At 42.8% G+C, this 13,595-nt stretch overlaps 1 protein-coding gene and 1 long non-coding RNA gene across 5 annotated transcripts in view; one reads left to right on the forward strand and one right to left on the reverse strand.

Moving 5' to 3' along the window:
- PROX1 (prospero homeobox 1) overlaps positions 1-13,595 on the forward strand; it is a 50,043-nt gene that overhangs the window by 3,687 nt on the left and 32,761 nt on the right. The window contains exons 3-4 of the mRNA XM_063391033.1: positions 4,457-6,247; positions 12,776-12,887. Of these exons, the coding sequence (XP_063247103.1) occupies positions 4,524-6,247; positions 12,776-12,887 (1,836 nt within the window). The 5' untranslated portion in view covers positions 4,457-4,523. The remainder of the gene's footprint in view (positions 1-4,456; positions 6,248-12,775; positions 12,888-13,595) is intronic.
- The window catches only part of LOC134547278 (uncharacterized), a 124,747-nt gene continuing 117,444 nt past the window's right edge, over positions 6,293-13,595 (reverse strand). For 2 of the 4 annotated variants that reach the window (XR_010079429.1, XR_010079431.1), the window contains one exon: positions 6,293-13,089. This is a non-coding gene — a long non-coding RNA (uncharacterized LOC134547278). The remainder of the gene's footprint in view (positions 13,090-13,595) is intronic. The other 2 variants (XR_010079430.1, XR_010079432.1) reach the window with 2 other exon arrangements.

Genomic DNA, 13,595 nt, shown 5'->3' on the forward strand with positions numbered 1-13,595 from the left:
TTCTCCCAAGCAAACTTGTGTCAGAGCTGTACAAAAAGGTAGCACTTTCTCATTAGTGGCTGATGTGATTTTTAGCACTGAACAGATACGGTGAGCAGATGTCATCTGTTCTTCGAATTTTAGCTGTGGTTTTGTGCATGAAATGCTGTTGACTAGAATAATTTTCATCCTGTGCTTCCTGGCTGATTCTGGCAAAGCCATACCCCGTGTAGTGCTTTAGAGTGAAAGATCTAAATATTTCTATTAGCAGAAGCAAGTTAAATTTCTTGCATGGTATTGGCATAATGGGCTGACATGAAGCAGGCAGACACCGGACCAACAAAAGTAGTCGGCTTTTGAAAAGATGGGAACAATTTCAGCTGTATAAACTGATATCTCCTTGAATTCATCCAGGCATATCCATCAAGTTTAGCACTTTTCTGCTGTGTACTTAATGGCTGTTTACATTAGGCTAGGGTTCTTCAAAGGGACTGATGAGGGCGAGTTTGAATTTACATCTCCTTTGCATCCTGTAGGTGTTTGAATTAATCTAGGAGAAAACGATCAGCGTCTTTCTAGATCAAGATGAGTTAACAAAATTGATTACAAAAATTGATTTATTCACAGTGAGTATGGTTAAATACCTGACATCATACTCATTTGGACAGACCACTGTAGCCAAAGGTTTGGTAACAGTAACTCTTAGAGACTTAGAAATTAATCTGTTTCCATTTTAAATGTCAATGCATATCAAATGGATATAAAATAAACCCATGTCTGTAGCTGCTGTGCTCTTAAGAGGTTATTCATAGCTACATTGTAATCATATCTCCCTAAACAAAAGATTTGAAAGTAAATCTGTAAATAAAATACTGATGCTATGTTTATAGATGGACATAGAAAGTGCTGAGGCCCTCGGTATGATTTTTTAATTCCATTGGCATGGAAAACGTTTGATTTCTGAGGAAGCCACGTTGTGCGAGTTGAGGCTTGAGATATGGCCGGCGAATTTAACATAAACTACACTTGGCATGCGAGGAGTGTCAAAAGCGATGCGTAAACCAAATTTAACCTTCACAAATTCAAAACTCTGTAATTTGAAAAGAAATGGTGCTCCTGGAGATTTCTATGTAGATCTTGACCACCGAAGCCTATCTTGCCGGATCTGTTTTTCTGGAGAGCTGTACAGGGACTTTAGATGTATAAAATGTAGTTTTGAGACAATTTGCAGCCAAAGTACTGGTGACTGTGTAAAGGACACACGCTTCCTAATTATTTTTCCCCCTCCCCAAGATTTCCTTGTTTATTCAGTTCTAATCTAATCAGTCTTGAATTCTGCCTGTCGTGGCTGGGATTTTGCGTCCCGCGCTACGTGCAATTCCACTCCTCTTGAGGTGCAAATTGGTTTTGGTCCTCCAAGAATGAAATATTAACTGGCCATTCAATACGCATTCTGTTTTGCCAGGCTAAAGTAGAACTATTTCTCATATTTAAGCCGAAAGGCACGTAAGCCTTAAAGCTGGCAGCCTGCAGGCTCAGGATAACACCAGGGCAAATGGGAGATGTTGCTTAATACCCAGGTTAAGTGTACGATAACTCCGATGCTTTCAGCCTCCATCGAGGGAAGGAGGGGACATCGCTCCGGAGCACCTCCTGCCGTGTGTTTGCAGTGGCAGAAATGGGCTGTGGAGCAGCCTGGTCAGGGGCTCGGGGAGGGAAATGGACACTGGGGAGGAAGGATGCATGGCAATGACCTTCCAACCTGGCGCGGGACAGCCTATTTCCTGAGCTGCTGACTCAAGGGTACAGCAAGCCCTCCCCATGTGTGTCCTTGGATGGGATTGGGCAAGAGAGAGGGAAACAGTGGTCAGGCACCTCGAATTTTCTGGGAAACGTGCAAAACTTGTAACCTGACATGAGGTTTTGGTGTGAGTCTGGGAACGTGTTGCTGGCTCTCAATCAAGCATAGCTTGACTACAGAAAAGGAAGGAAAAGTATGAAGGTTTTCGGTGTTGGTGTTGGTTTGTTTTCTTTTGTTGGCAAGTACTATCTTTATGGTGGATGCCTTCAGAATATCTTAGGTGAAATAAGCAGGAGCTCTTTCAGTTGTCTTTCAATTAGTGTAGATCGCTTTCAAATGAACACCACTGGACTCAAAGATCAAACTCAGCCCTGGCTTATTTTGTACCAGGGTCACCTTCATAAAAGTCCTGGGGGTGGTCACCCCTTTCCACCCCCTGAGGACTTGGCCAGTTCTTTGCGTATACAACACTTCTGATATTCCTCAGGTTTTGTTTTTCTTTTTGGTGGTGGTCTAATTGTATGGCCTGATTCTGCCCCCCAAAAATCTTCATTTGCATCAGTTGGGAGAAAGGAGGAGATAGTCTTTTACAGGCTGCCAAGCAGGGCCTGACCCTACCCTTCACACATAACAGGATTTTGATACCCCTGGATGCCAGGGGCGTTGCTTGCAGAGTGGGATGCTCCTTGGTGTGCAGGTGGCAGAATTGGGCCCCTGCAACAGAAATCCTTGTTATTTTATTATCATCACGAGGTAGCCAAATTTAACTTGCTTAATGTACTTTTTGATAAGAAAAGATCTCTGAAGACAGTGACCTGATAGCAGTGTAAGACTGGATTTCACATCTGAGTTAATTTTTTTTTTTGGTTTTTTTGTTCTTTTTTTTTTTTTTTTTTTTTTTTTTTTGGTTTTAATGTTTTTTATCATTCTTTGCTCTCCTGTATGCAAGGAACCAGTAATGTAAACAAACATCATGTCCCTTGCATAACTCTCTCTGACACCAAATCTCTGAAAATTCTTTTAATACTTCCAGAATATATGAGCAAGGGCTGCAAAATAAACATAATGTTTCTAAGTATTAAAAGCTTTTTTTTTTTTTTTCCATCCTGGTTGCAAACTAAGCATTGACTACTGTCTTGATTTTACAGATTATTTCATGCTGAAATTATGCCTATTTGCATGGATAGTCATTCTTTAAAACTAGCCACAGATGCAGTCCTAGGGAGCACGTAGATGTTTTTACAGGTGAACCGAAAGAGATGGGAGCAATTCCAAAAAGTCTGCATGCTGCCTTTGGCAATATACCCTGTTATTGTGAAGACTGTGCTCTGTTAAGCAAATGTAAAGTTTAATATTAGATAAGCGTTGCATGAAAAATATTTTAATTTTCCTCAGTGTTAAATTTTAAGAAACAGGAAACAGTGTCTAATGCTTTATGTGCAATGTGAGTTTAGCATCACTAGTTAATAAGTCACAAATTATGTCAAGAGCCTTTTACAAAATGCAAGGAAGTGTGTTATCTTTTTATGCTGTGTTCCTGGGAAACAATGAGAGTTCATATAAAGAGAAGGTATCTTCCTTTCTCACACAGCTGATTGATGTTATTTCTTTCATCTTTCCATATTTTTTCTCATCCTTTCTTCATGTCACAGGAAATAAGATTCTGTGTATTCAAAATGCTACATGTAAGAAGGGCTTCACTGGGCATTTGAGATATTGTTCTTGGAGATTTTTCTAAAGCACAGAGATGTGACACTGAACGTGCCTCGTTTCTGCTATGCAAAAAAATTAACATCGTGTATTATAGTGTATGAAATACAGAATCTTCAGCCTTTGGTAGCGGGGCTTGCTTGGAGAATGTAAGTTGTGAAAAGGGAAGGAATGTATGGGGAATTCAAAACACTGTTGTGGCTCGTCAGTGGTACGTGTGAGCCTGTGCTAACGAACAACATTTTGGCTTTTATTTGATCACATCTCTGTAAATAGTATAATACTGATCATAAAATATTTTAATGCATTTTTGTTTTGCTGAATAAATGTTTCCCTAATGATTGGAGAGAGGTTTTTTTTTCCCCAGTGTAAGCCTGAATGCGTCTATGATTTCTTTGCCATTCACATACACATATATCATCCTACCTACAATTATTTGAAAGTTGTTTTTGTAATCTTCAGAGGTTTATTTACCAGTTTTGCCTCTCTTTAAAAAGCAAAACTACAACTGCATTTTTTACATTGCAATAGATTTTTTTTTAATCCAAATTTTATACAATTTCTTGTTTTAACAATAAATCTTAAATAAGGAATACTTTCATCTTCTTTTGTAACATGTATCTCAATGCCCTAAATTTAATCAATTGGTTGTCAGAGGCTGTGTTCTTCTAATCTACTCTTTCTTCTGAAGATAAACAGTATCATTTTAGGCATTTGTGCAAGAGAATCATATTACTGGTGCTTAAGCAGTTTTTGCTTTTTTAAATCTTAATCCATCTTAAACCAGTGGAGCAGAAATATTTAAAAATGTTTCATTTCAAGCAGAGTGCATAATAAATTGCAATAATTGTAATGTGCCATAAATCCCAGAGCCTATGCATTTTGCATTTTATTCAGGATTGAGGTCAGGAAATTTGGAGAAATTTAAAGAAAATGATTCATCAGTCCTTTTGTTCTGTTGGCCAGGGTCCCAGGATTCTTGAGCTGAGCCCAGCTGACAAGCTTTTGAAGATGGCACAATAACAGTCCAGTGATGCCTGACCATGACAGCACAGCCCTCTTAAGCAGGCAAACCAAGAGAAGAAGAGTTGACATTGGAGTGAAAAGGACGGTAGGGACAGCATCTGCATTTTTTGCAAAGGCAAGAGCAACGTTTTTTAGTGCCATGAATCCCCAAGGTTCAGAGCAGGATGTCGAGTATTCAGTAGTGCAGCATGCAGATGGGGAAAAGTCAAATGTACTCCGCAAGCTGCTGAAGAGGGCGAACTCATATGAAGATGCCATGATGCCTTTTCCAGGAGCAACCATAATTTCCCAGCTGTTGAAAAATAACATGAACAAAAATGGTGGCACGGAGCCCAGTTTCCAAGCCAGCGGTCTCTCTAGTACAGGCTCAGAAGTACATCAGGAGGATGTATGCAGCAACTCTTCAAGAGACAGCCCCCAAGAGTGTCTTTCCCCTTTTGGCAGGCCAACTATGAGCCAGTTTGATGTGGATCGGTTATGCGACGAGCACCTGAGAGCTAAACGCGCCCGGGTTGAGAATATAATTCGAGGTATGAGCCATTCCCCCAGCGTGGCATTAAGGGGCAATGAAAATGAAAGAGAAATAGCTCCGCAGTCTGTCAGTCCCCGAGAAAGTTACAGAGAAAACAAACGCAAGCAAAAGCTGCCACAACAGCAGCAGCAGAGTTTCCAGCAGCTGGTTTCAGCGAGGAAAGAGCAGAAGCGAGAGGAGCGCAGACAGCTGAAGCAGCAGCTGGAGGACATGCAGAAGCAGCTGCGCCAGCTGCAGGAGAAGTTCTACCAGATCTACGACAGCACCGACTCTGAAAATGATGAAGATGGCAACCTGTCTGAAGACAGCATGCGCTCCGAAACCCTGGAGGCGAGAGCCGGTGACTCTGTGGGCAGGTCGGACAACGAGATGTGCGAGCTGGACCCGGGGCAGTTCATTGACAGAGCGCGGGCCCTCATCCGCGAGCAGGAGGTAGCGGAGAACAAGCCAAAAAGAGAAGGTCCTAAGGAGAAGGAGCAAGGGCCAAACGCCTTCCACCCCGAAGGCAAACACTTGGCTGAGACCCTCAAGCAGGAGCTGAACACTGCCATGTCACAAGTTGTGGACACAGTGGTCAAAGTTTTCTCATCCAAGCCCTCCCGCCAGCTTCCTCAGGTCTTCCCACCCCTCCAGATCCCGCAGGCAAGGTTCGCCGTCAACGGAGAGAACCACAACTTTCACACAGCCAACCAGCGCCTGCAGTGCTTTGGGGACGTCATCATTCCCAACCCCCTAGACACCTTCGGCAGCGTCCCCATGCCTGGCGCCACCGACCAAACCGAGGCGCTGCCCCTCGTTGTCCGCAAAAACTCCTCTGACCAATCCGCCTCGGCCCCGCCGGCCGGGGGCCACCACGCCTCCCTGCACCAGTCCCCGCTCTCGGCCACCACCGGCTTCTCCACCTCCTCCTTCCGCCACCCGTTCCCGCTGCCCCTCATGGCCTACCCCTTCCAGAGCCCCCTGGGCGCCCCCTCGGCCTCCTTCCCGGGGAAAGAGCGCGCTTCCCCCGAATCCCTCGACCTGACCCGGGAGACCACCAGCCTGAGGACCAAGATGTCGTCGCACCACATGAACCACCACCCCTGCTCGCCCGCCCACCCCCCCAGCGCCGCTGAGGGCCTCTCCTTGTCCCTCATTAAGTCCGAGTGTGGCGACCTGCAAGACATGTCTGAAATCTCGCCCTACTCGGGAAGTGCAATATCCTTTTCAAAAGATGAGTGATAATTGGCAGTGGCCGGTGGGAGAGGACGAGGGGCCATGCCGGTGCCAGGGGGCTCCCCCAGGTGCTGCAGGAGTGGGGTGTTCACGGGGTGCTGGGGCGGGAGCTTGGCGAGGCCAAATAAAACATGTGGTGTTGGCTGACAGTGCTCTTTCAGCAATGGTGCTCACCTACAAAAGCCACTGGCCCTCCCCCAGCCTTTAGCCCGCCTCGTGGGGTCAGGAAGGCAGCCAAACGCATGACCTGAGTGCCAGTGGGTTTCCCTGGGCTGGCAGATCTTTCCTCAGGCAGGGAGGTGATCGAGGGGGCATTGCCCTCGGCCAAAAACCATTCCAGCTACGGCCAGGCCACCTCTTTTCCCTGCCCTGCCAGGCCAGTGCATAATCCGTGTTAATGGTGTAGTGGCTGGGGCTCTCAGAGAGCCACTATCCGGCCGTCTGTGAGAGTTCAGCTCTCAAGTGTGTAAGGGAAAGGAAGCACAAAAGACACAGGTACTGATATATTCAGGCTGCATCAAGTTCTTTCCCCCACCCAGAGGTCTGTTCCTCAGCCCTTGTGCAGCTGCCTGCTATGCATGATTAACCTCTGTTCAGCCATACACAGAAATCTTTTGTCCTAACATACACAAAGCAAATTATTTTGGAAAGCTAGAGAGAACAATTAAATATAAAACTTCAGCTGTATTAAATTTACAGGACACTTCCCCTGCTTAAGGAAAAAAAAAAAAGAGATAATAAAATTGCTCATTTTAGCTCAATAGCAGGCTATACTTAGGGCAACAAGTTCATCTCTGCCTTTATTTAGGCATATCCAGACATAGTAATCTTTTTTTTCCCTTTTTTTTTTCTGCCTGGAAACTAGTACGAGGTTTTTTTGGTTGGTTTTTCGGTTGGTTTTTCGGTTTTTCTTTTTTTTTTCTCTTGTAGCAGCAATGCCTCCCAGTTCTTCCATCTTCTCCTATAATGTGATTTTTGGTCAAAAGTTCCAGGTACAATGCTAAAATTGAGGATTTTGCATGAAGAGCGAGTAGATGGATAATTTTTCCCAGTTTAGAGACCCCAGCAGAAGGCAGCAACACAAGCACCAAGCCTTAGATGTATCTAATTTCACTCCCAAGATGATGAAACTAATTGCAACAGAATAGCTCTGCCCCTCTCTGGGTAATAGTAGGAATGGTGAGGAACTTGCATCCCTTGGAGAGGTATTCTGCAGAGGCAGATGCCCAAGGCTGTATCTTCTGGGTGATTGACAACCCTGGTGGTTTTAGAATAATTTAACTACATCTTCTATAGACTTGTTAAATCCTCAGGAGGGTGCTGTCAGGGCTCCAGACCTGCTGGTTACCTGGATTTCCTACGCCTCCCATGGTAGTGGACACCCCTGGGGCAAGGCAGGCGCTGCAGGTCCAAAGCCCATTAGCGTCACTCTGATCCAGCTTGGGTCTAGTCTGAGTTGGGGTTGGTGCTGTCTAACCTGTGTGAATAATCCCATTCCTATAAGGGAAAGTGTTTTGTGTTGAACAGCACCTTCTTTAGGTGTTACTGGTTTTGAGAACCAGCTGGTAGTGGATGTGGTGCTTGAGGTACCTCTTCCCCAGAAAATGTTCTTGTTGAGCCTTTGGTAGCAGGGGGAAATCTCCTCACTGTCTACATTGTAAGGCAATAGAGAGGAGGCAGTCTAGATGCAACATCACTCAGAGGTGGTGCCAATTACCTGGGGAGTTCCAAACAAAAGATTTCTCCTGCATATTGAAATGCAAGAGCAGCGCTTGGAAAGCAGTCCTGAGGTCACCAGGAGAGGCAGCTGAGGGCAAGACTCAGGCCAGGGCAATTAATTTCTACCAAACAGTACAGTGGCATACTAATTGTTTTTGTATAAAAGTAGTTCTCCCATCCTGGGAGAGCAGTGAGGGGAGGTGAACTAGGAGTAGTTCTAGGGCTGCCCTTGATCCTCACCACCCGTGGAGCATGTCTCCCCCACCCCTCCCATTTCTTCCCCTTTCTGCTGCTCATTCTCACTGATGCTCGCTAATGGAGCTTGTTGCTTCTGCTGAAACAGGGGTGCAAGGCTCCCCTGTTGCTCCAAGGGATAGCCAGGAGAAATGCCTGGTGCTACAGTCATCCCTTTTATTTTTTGCTGCCCTGCTTCTTTCCCTGCCACTGGGAAAGCACTCTGACTTTCCCACCTCGGCACTAGTGCAGACTGCAGTTTGTTCTGAGTTTAGATACAGACCGGGTTTATTAAATAACGCTTCTACACGTGTACCCTGCTGTACAGCTCAGCTGTAGGGATGAATGTTTTTTTCATGTGTCCAGGTAGCTTACAGTTTTCCAGGGAAAGGCGTGGTGTGGAGGTTGGTTTGTTTCTGGTCAATTCTGTCATGGCACTTTTATTTTACATGGTTGAATGTACACGTATAGGGAATAAATTTCTTGAAAGAGGCAGATCTTTCTTCCCTGCAGAAAGTAACATCTGCTTTCCTGGACAATGCAGCCAGGATGAGAACATAAGACCAGCAGATACAGCCAAGTTCAGGTTTTGTTTTCTTGGATTTTTTTTTTTTTAAACCAAGGGGTGTAAAATGTATCTGATCATTCTTTGCTGAATTGCAGAAGGAAATGGTTAATGTTTGTGTATGTTGCTAAACAAGATAAGATGCACCTGCAGTCTGAATTCCCATCTTGGTCATGAATGCAGTCTGTATCTTTGCAAACTAATCTGTTTAATCAAATATTAAGTTTTATTCAAATTCAAAAAGAAACAGACAGTGAATTGTTTTTCTGCGTGATCTTTCTTTGTCATGCATCCTCTTTGCATCTCAAGAAAAATAGCCTTGTTCAGTCACAAAACATTTGCATAGATCAAAATTGAAGCACAACAGCAGTTTGTGTGCTGTTAAGACATCTGTAAAGGTGAAGAAGTTTAGTGTGTTCTCCCTGGCAGGAGAGCTTAGAAACATTAGTGCAACTTTCTACAATTTTATTTATTTTTAAACAGAATTCCAATCCAACTGGAATAACTTTCAAAGTCACAATATGCAAAAGCTATAATTACTGAATTACAACATTTTGAAATGAGGAGTTATTACATCTGACTAGAATTAAACTAATTAAACTTAAAAAAAAAAAAAAGAGAATGTACAGTAAGCTGGATAACTCCGTGCTGTTGATAAAACCTGGGCCATGAACAAATGCTTTGCAGCCAGCCAGCCCTTCTTTGGTGGGACTTGAAGATGCTCTGAGGTGCATTTATTTGGAGCTTTGCTGATTAAAAGTACCTGAGGTGTAACTTAAGGAGCAACTTGGCTTTGCTGCTTCAGATTTTTTTTTTATCTGATACCTCCTATTCTTACCACTTTTCCTTCAGCTCAGTGCATGCGTGGGCTAGAAAATCCTGTTAGAGCATTTGTGGGGGCTCAGGCTGAGAGTAGCAGGAGTGAAAGATCATCTCTGCTGAAAAATATTTTTGCAAAAGAGGAGCATTACCTAGGAGGAGGATTGAAGTGCAAATGAATCAAATGCTGTGCAGTGCCACCCCTGTGCTTCTCCTGTTAAAACACACAAGAGCATGTATATGTTTTGTCCTCATATGTTTTGTTCCCAGTCTCCACTTCCCATTTCTTAGGGCTTTGCCATTTTTCTGCTGCTGCTGTGTTAGCTGAGGCAGCGTTGTACTGTGTAAACCCACAACTCTGAGACTCTCAGGTTGTTTGAACACTGCTTTAGGTTCAGCTGCAGTACACTGTTCCTCTGATCTTTTATGTTCCTGAGCAGATGTCTTTCATTAATTTATGGATTTATCATCTTTTCTTTCTCTCCTTTTTTTTTCCTTTCCTTTTTTTTTTTTTTTTTTTTTTTTTTTTTTTTACACCTGGCAGCTGGCTCAAGTTTCAGCAGTTATTGTCTATTTTGCATTACCCATAGAATTGAATGTCATCTGTCTTCACAAAGCTATAGCTAAGAGAATTGAGGCAAGCCACACGAGCTGCTGGGACAGAGCTTGTTTGCGTTCCATTCGGCACCCCTCCTCCCTTTACCTCCTTAATATTTATTTGTGCTCGTTTTCTTTCCTGGCCTTGAATGGGGCTTAGCTCGTGTTCGGTACAGCTGTATGTTTACTGAATCTATTTCATCATGAGTCATTGTGCGTGTGTAAGTATCCTGGAAACAGCTAGTGCTTTCTTGGAAGAACAGTTGCTTTTCAGCCCAAGCACTTAAAAAGGAAATTAAGCAATTGGTCAGTTTAGTTTTTTGGTTTGGGGTTTTTTTTTTCTGAAATAGCAATGGGTTATCTAATTCTTACCTCTTAAGTCTGTCATTAACTATTTTTTGCTAGATTATTACAGATCATATCTTTTATCACAGTAAAGCGTTAACCTTAGGATCAAGATATACAGATTTGTTGCATATTTGATATTGCTTTAAGGCTGCCAAGTGCTTAAGAACAAGTATAATTTTAATAAAAAATGGATTTCTGGGAATTTGAGTCTCAGAGCATCTTTTAATACATGTTTCTTTCAATATCAATATCCTCTGGCATTAGAGCAGAAAATATTTAAAAATCCTAAATGCAGAAGGAATCCAAATGCTTAGACAACTGTCTAATATGCTTAAATCCAGCAAATATGAGGGTTTTTTTTTTTAAGTTTAAGTCCATCCTTGAGCTTGCATTGTAAGAGAATATACACCAAACCCGATGTTAACGTGTTGTTGGCGTCAGAGGAATTGCAAATTAAGGAGACTCGGGATTACCTTTTTTTTCTCTCCTACTGGAGTTCCCCTTTGGACCCCCACTTTCCTGAAAGGATCGCATAACAAAATGGATTTCTGGCATAGAAGTTTTGATTTGTCTAAAACTCTTATCACTAAGCAATAGGTGACAGCTTGCTACTATTATTTCACTTACGTATTTTGACAGATGGCACTGCAGAGTGTAATGCTCTTTTAGACTTCTCTATCAGTCTAATGGAGGTAACTGGAGGTTCTTTCAACTCTTCTCTTGGCACAAGAAGTATGTCAGTCATAAATTATCTTCTTTGTAATCATTAAGCATCTAAAACAAAATGCAAGTTCAGCTGAGCCATTTTCCATGTACTTCCAGATAATAAGAGGTTTTTAAACTAATATTGTCAATGTCTTTTTTTTTTTTTTTTAATATATGCTACATTTTTCTAATCTAAAAATGAACCTTGTAACTGAAATAAAGGGAGAGGGTTTCAGCAGATTTCAGGAATTAGAGAAAAAGGAATTTTGCTGGAAAAGCCTAGCTAATCATCAGTAGGCTGCTGATAGAAATTAGTCTGGGTTTCCTGTCTCTAGGCCTGGAGTGGGATGCTCTGTGCTGACGTGCACCCGGCTGTAAGGCAGAGGAGGCACCTTGGCTGCAGCACATCTGCCAACTTGGTTGACCTTCCCCCGCCGTAAGGTGTGAACCGAGCGAAATTTTCAACAATTGTGTTTAGGAGAAACAGTCCTTAGAGAAGCTTCTGGGAAGAACCCTTAATTGACCTTGTGGGGGCCACATTGATTTTCTCCACGTGCATCTTCATTTCTGATAAATTATAAAGCCATTAATTTGCTGAGGAAATGGCAGGGCCAGCCTGCGGCACAGATGTGACCAGAGCCGTCCTAGCACGCAGTTCACAAAAGGGAGCCAAGAAGCTGGGAGAAAAATCAGCAAGCTGAGATTGTTATGGTTAGCTTCACATTCCCTTGGGAACTCTTTTAGTTGCTTCTGTTTACAGATCTAAAAGGTAATGATGTTTCCAGGATAAATAGGCTGCCTTATAGGGTAAGTGGCCATTTATTGATCTGCTAGCCCACACGTATTGATTGGTTAGCCCTAAATACAGCTCCGCTCTCCAAGGAGTTAACTGTGTAAATCTGGAGGTGACAAGTTTGTGGCAGAGGGATTCGGCGGCCAAGGGGCTCTGTCTACTACAAATTTCACTTTGATTTGCAGGGCAGCCACTGGAGCAAAGCAGCAGCAGGACTAGAGAGAGCTACCGGAGATGTTAAAATTTATCGACACGAATGGAACAGGTGAAATGTGCTGCCTGTGTAAAACTGCTCAAAATCATAAAGTGCCTCTGATTCTTACATGCATTGGTTTTAATGTGTGCAAGCGGCACAACACCGAGAGGAAAAGAAACTTTAGCTGGCGTTGCAAAGGAGAAGGAGAAAAAAGCTCCCGATAAGTTTTCTGCGGCACATGCTTCCTGCATTTGTTTCCGTAGCAACAAGTGAACGTACATATGGCACACAATCCGTAAACTTGCAAGGTCCCTGAGACCCAGCACCTAAAGAGATAGGAGACACAGGGTTTAAGTTACATGGCCTCTCGTCCCATGTCTGCCCTTTTCACAGAAAATTACAGAGCAGCAGTTCAAAGATTAATACTTTCTCCTGTGGTCTGGGGAACCGTATAGCATTCAATGGGGCACTTTGCTAGCTCCGTACGTTCAGAAACAGCTCTCTCGAGAAAAGAATTTTCCTTTACTAATTCAATCCTACATGCAGGAAGGCTTGTCACCGAATCACTTGAAAAAGGCCAAGCTCATGTTCTTTTACACCCGGTACCCAAGTTCCAATATGCTGAAAACCTACTTCTCAGATGTAAAGGTAAGAAAATCTCTTCCCCCCTCCCCATCTCTTTCTCCTTGCTGCATGCTGCATTTTCTCACAAAATGGTGTTGTTTTATCATGTTAGAAATTAATAATATTTCTGGGTATATAAAGGTTACATCCTGACCTTATTCACTTGTTCTTCCTGTTGAGGTGTACCCTGCTTGTGCCTGGATGAAGAAAGGGAATGTTTCTAAATCTAAAAAAAAGAAAAAAAAATCAAAATTTTAGAGCAAAGTAAGGATAATTATTACAGTAAATTAAAGTGTCTTCATTATATAGCCTGTTAAAAAAGGAGATTTTTGTGGAGGTAGAAATGTACTTCCAAGAACATTTTGAAGCAGTTCTCAAGTGTTCCCTCATTGTTTCATTTCGGTTGGTTTCCTCATATTTGTGCTTACATAAGCAGAGTGCAGAATCCCTTTCTTTCTGTCAAAAAGAAACAGTACATTGAAATTCTCCATGCAGAAGCTGCTTAAAAACAAAAGTGATGATTGTCTCTTATTTACAACTTAATTTGTTGCTGATGCAGAGTACACTGAGCATAAGGAGGATGAATAAAGTGACAGATTCAGGCCACATTATTCAAATGAGGATATGAAAGCTGTCGACATACAGCTGCATCCTCCCTCATTCTACAGAATATTAGGACCTCCTGATTTTTTTTCTAAAAGTAATTGTTCCTTCACATCAACTTGATTTTGT

Source organism: Prinia subflava, chromosome 2, assembly GCF_021018805.1.
Source record: "Prinia subflava isolate CZ2003 ecotype Zambia chromosome 2, Cam_Psub_1.2, whole genome shotgun sequence".
In the NCBI taxonomy this organism is placed as follows: domain Eukaryota; kingdom Metazoa; phylum Chordata; class Aves; order Passeriformes; family Cisticolidae; genus Prinia; species Prinia subflava.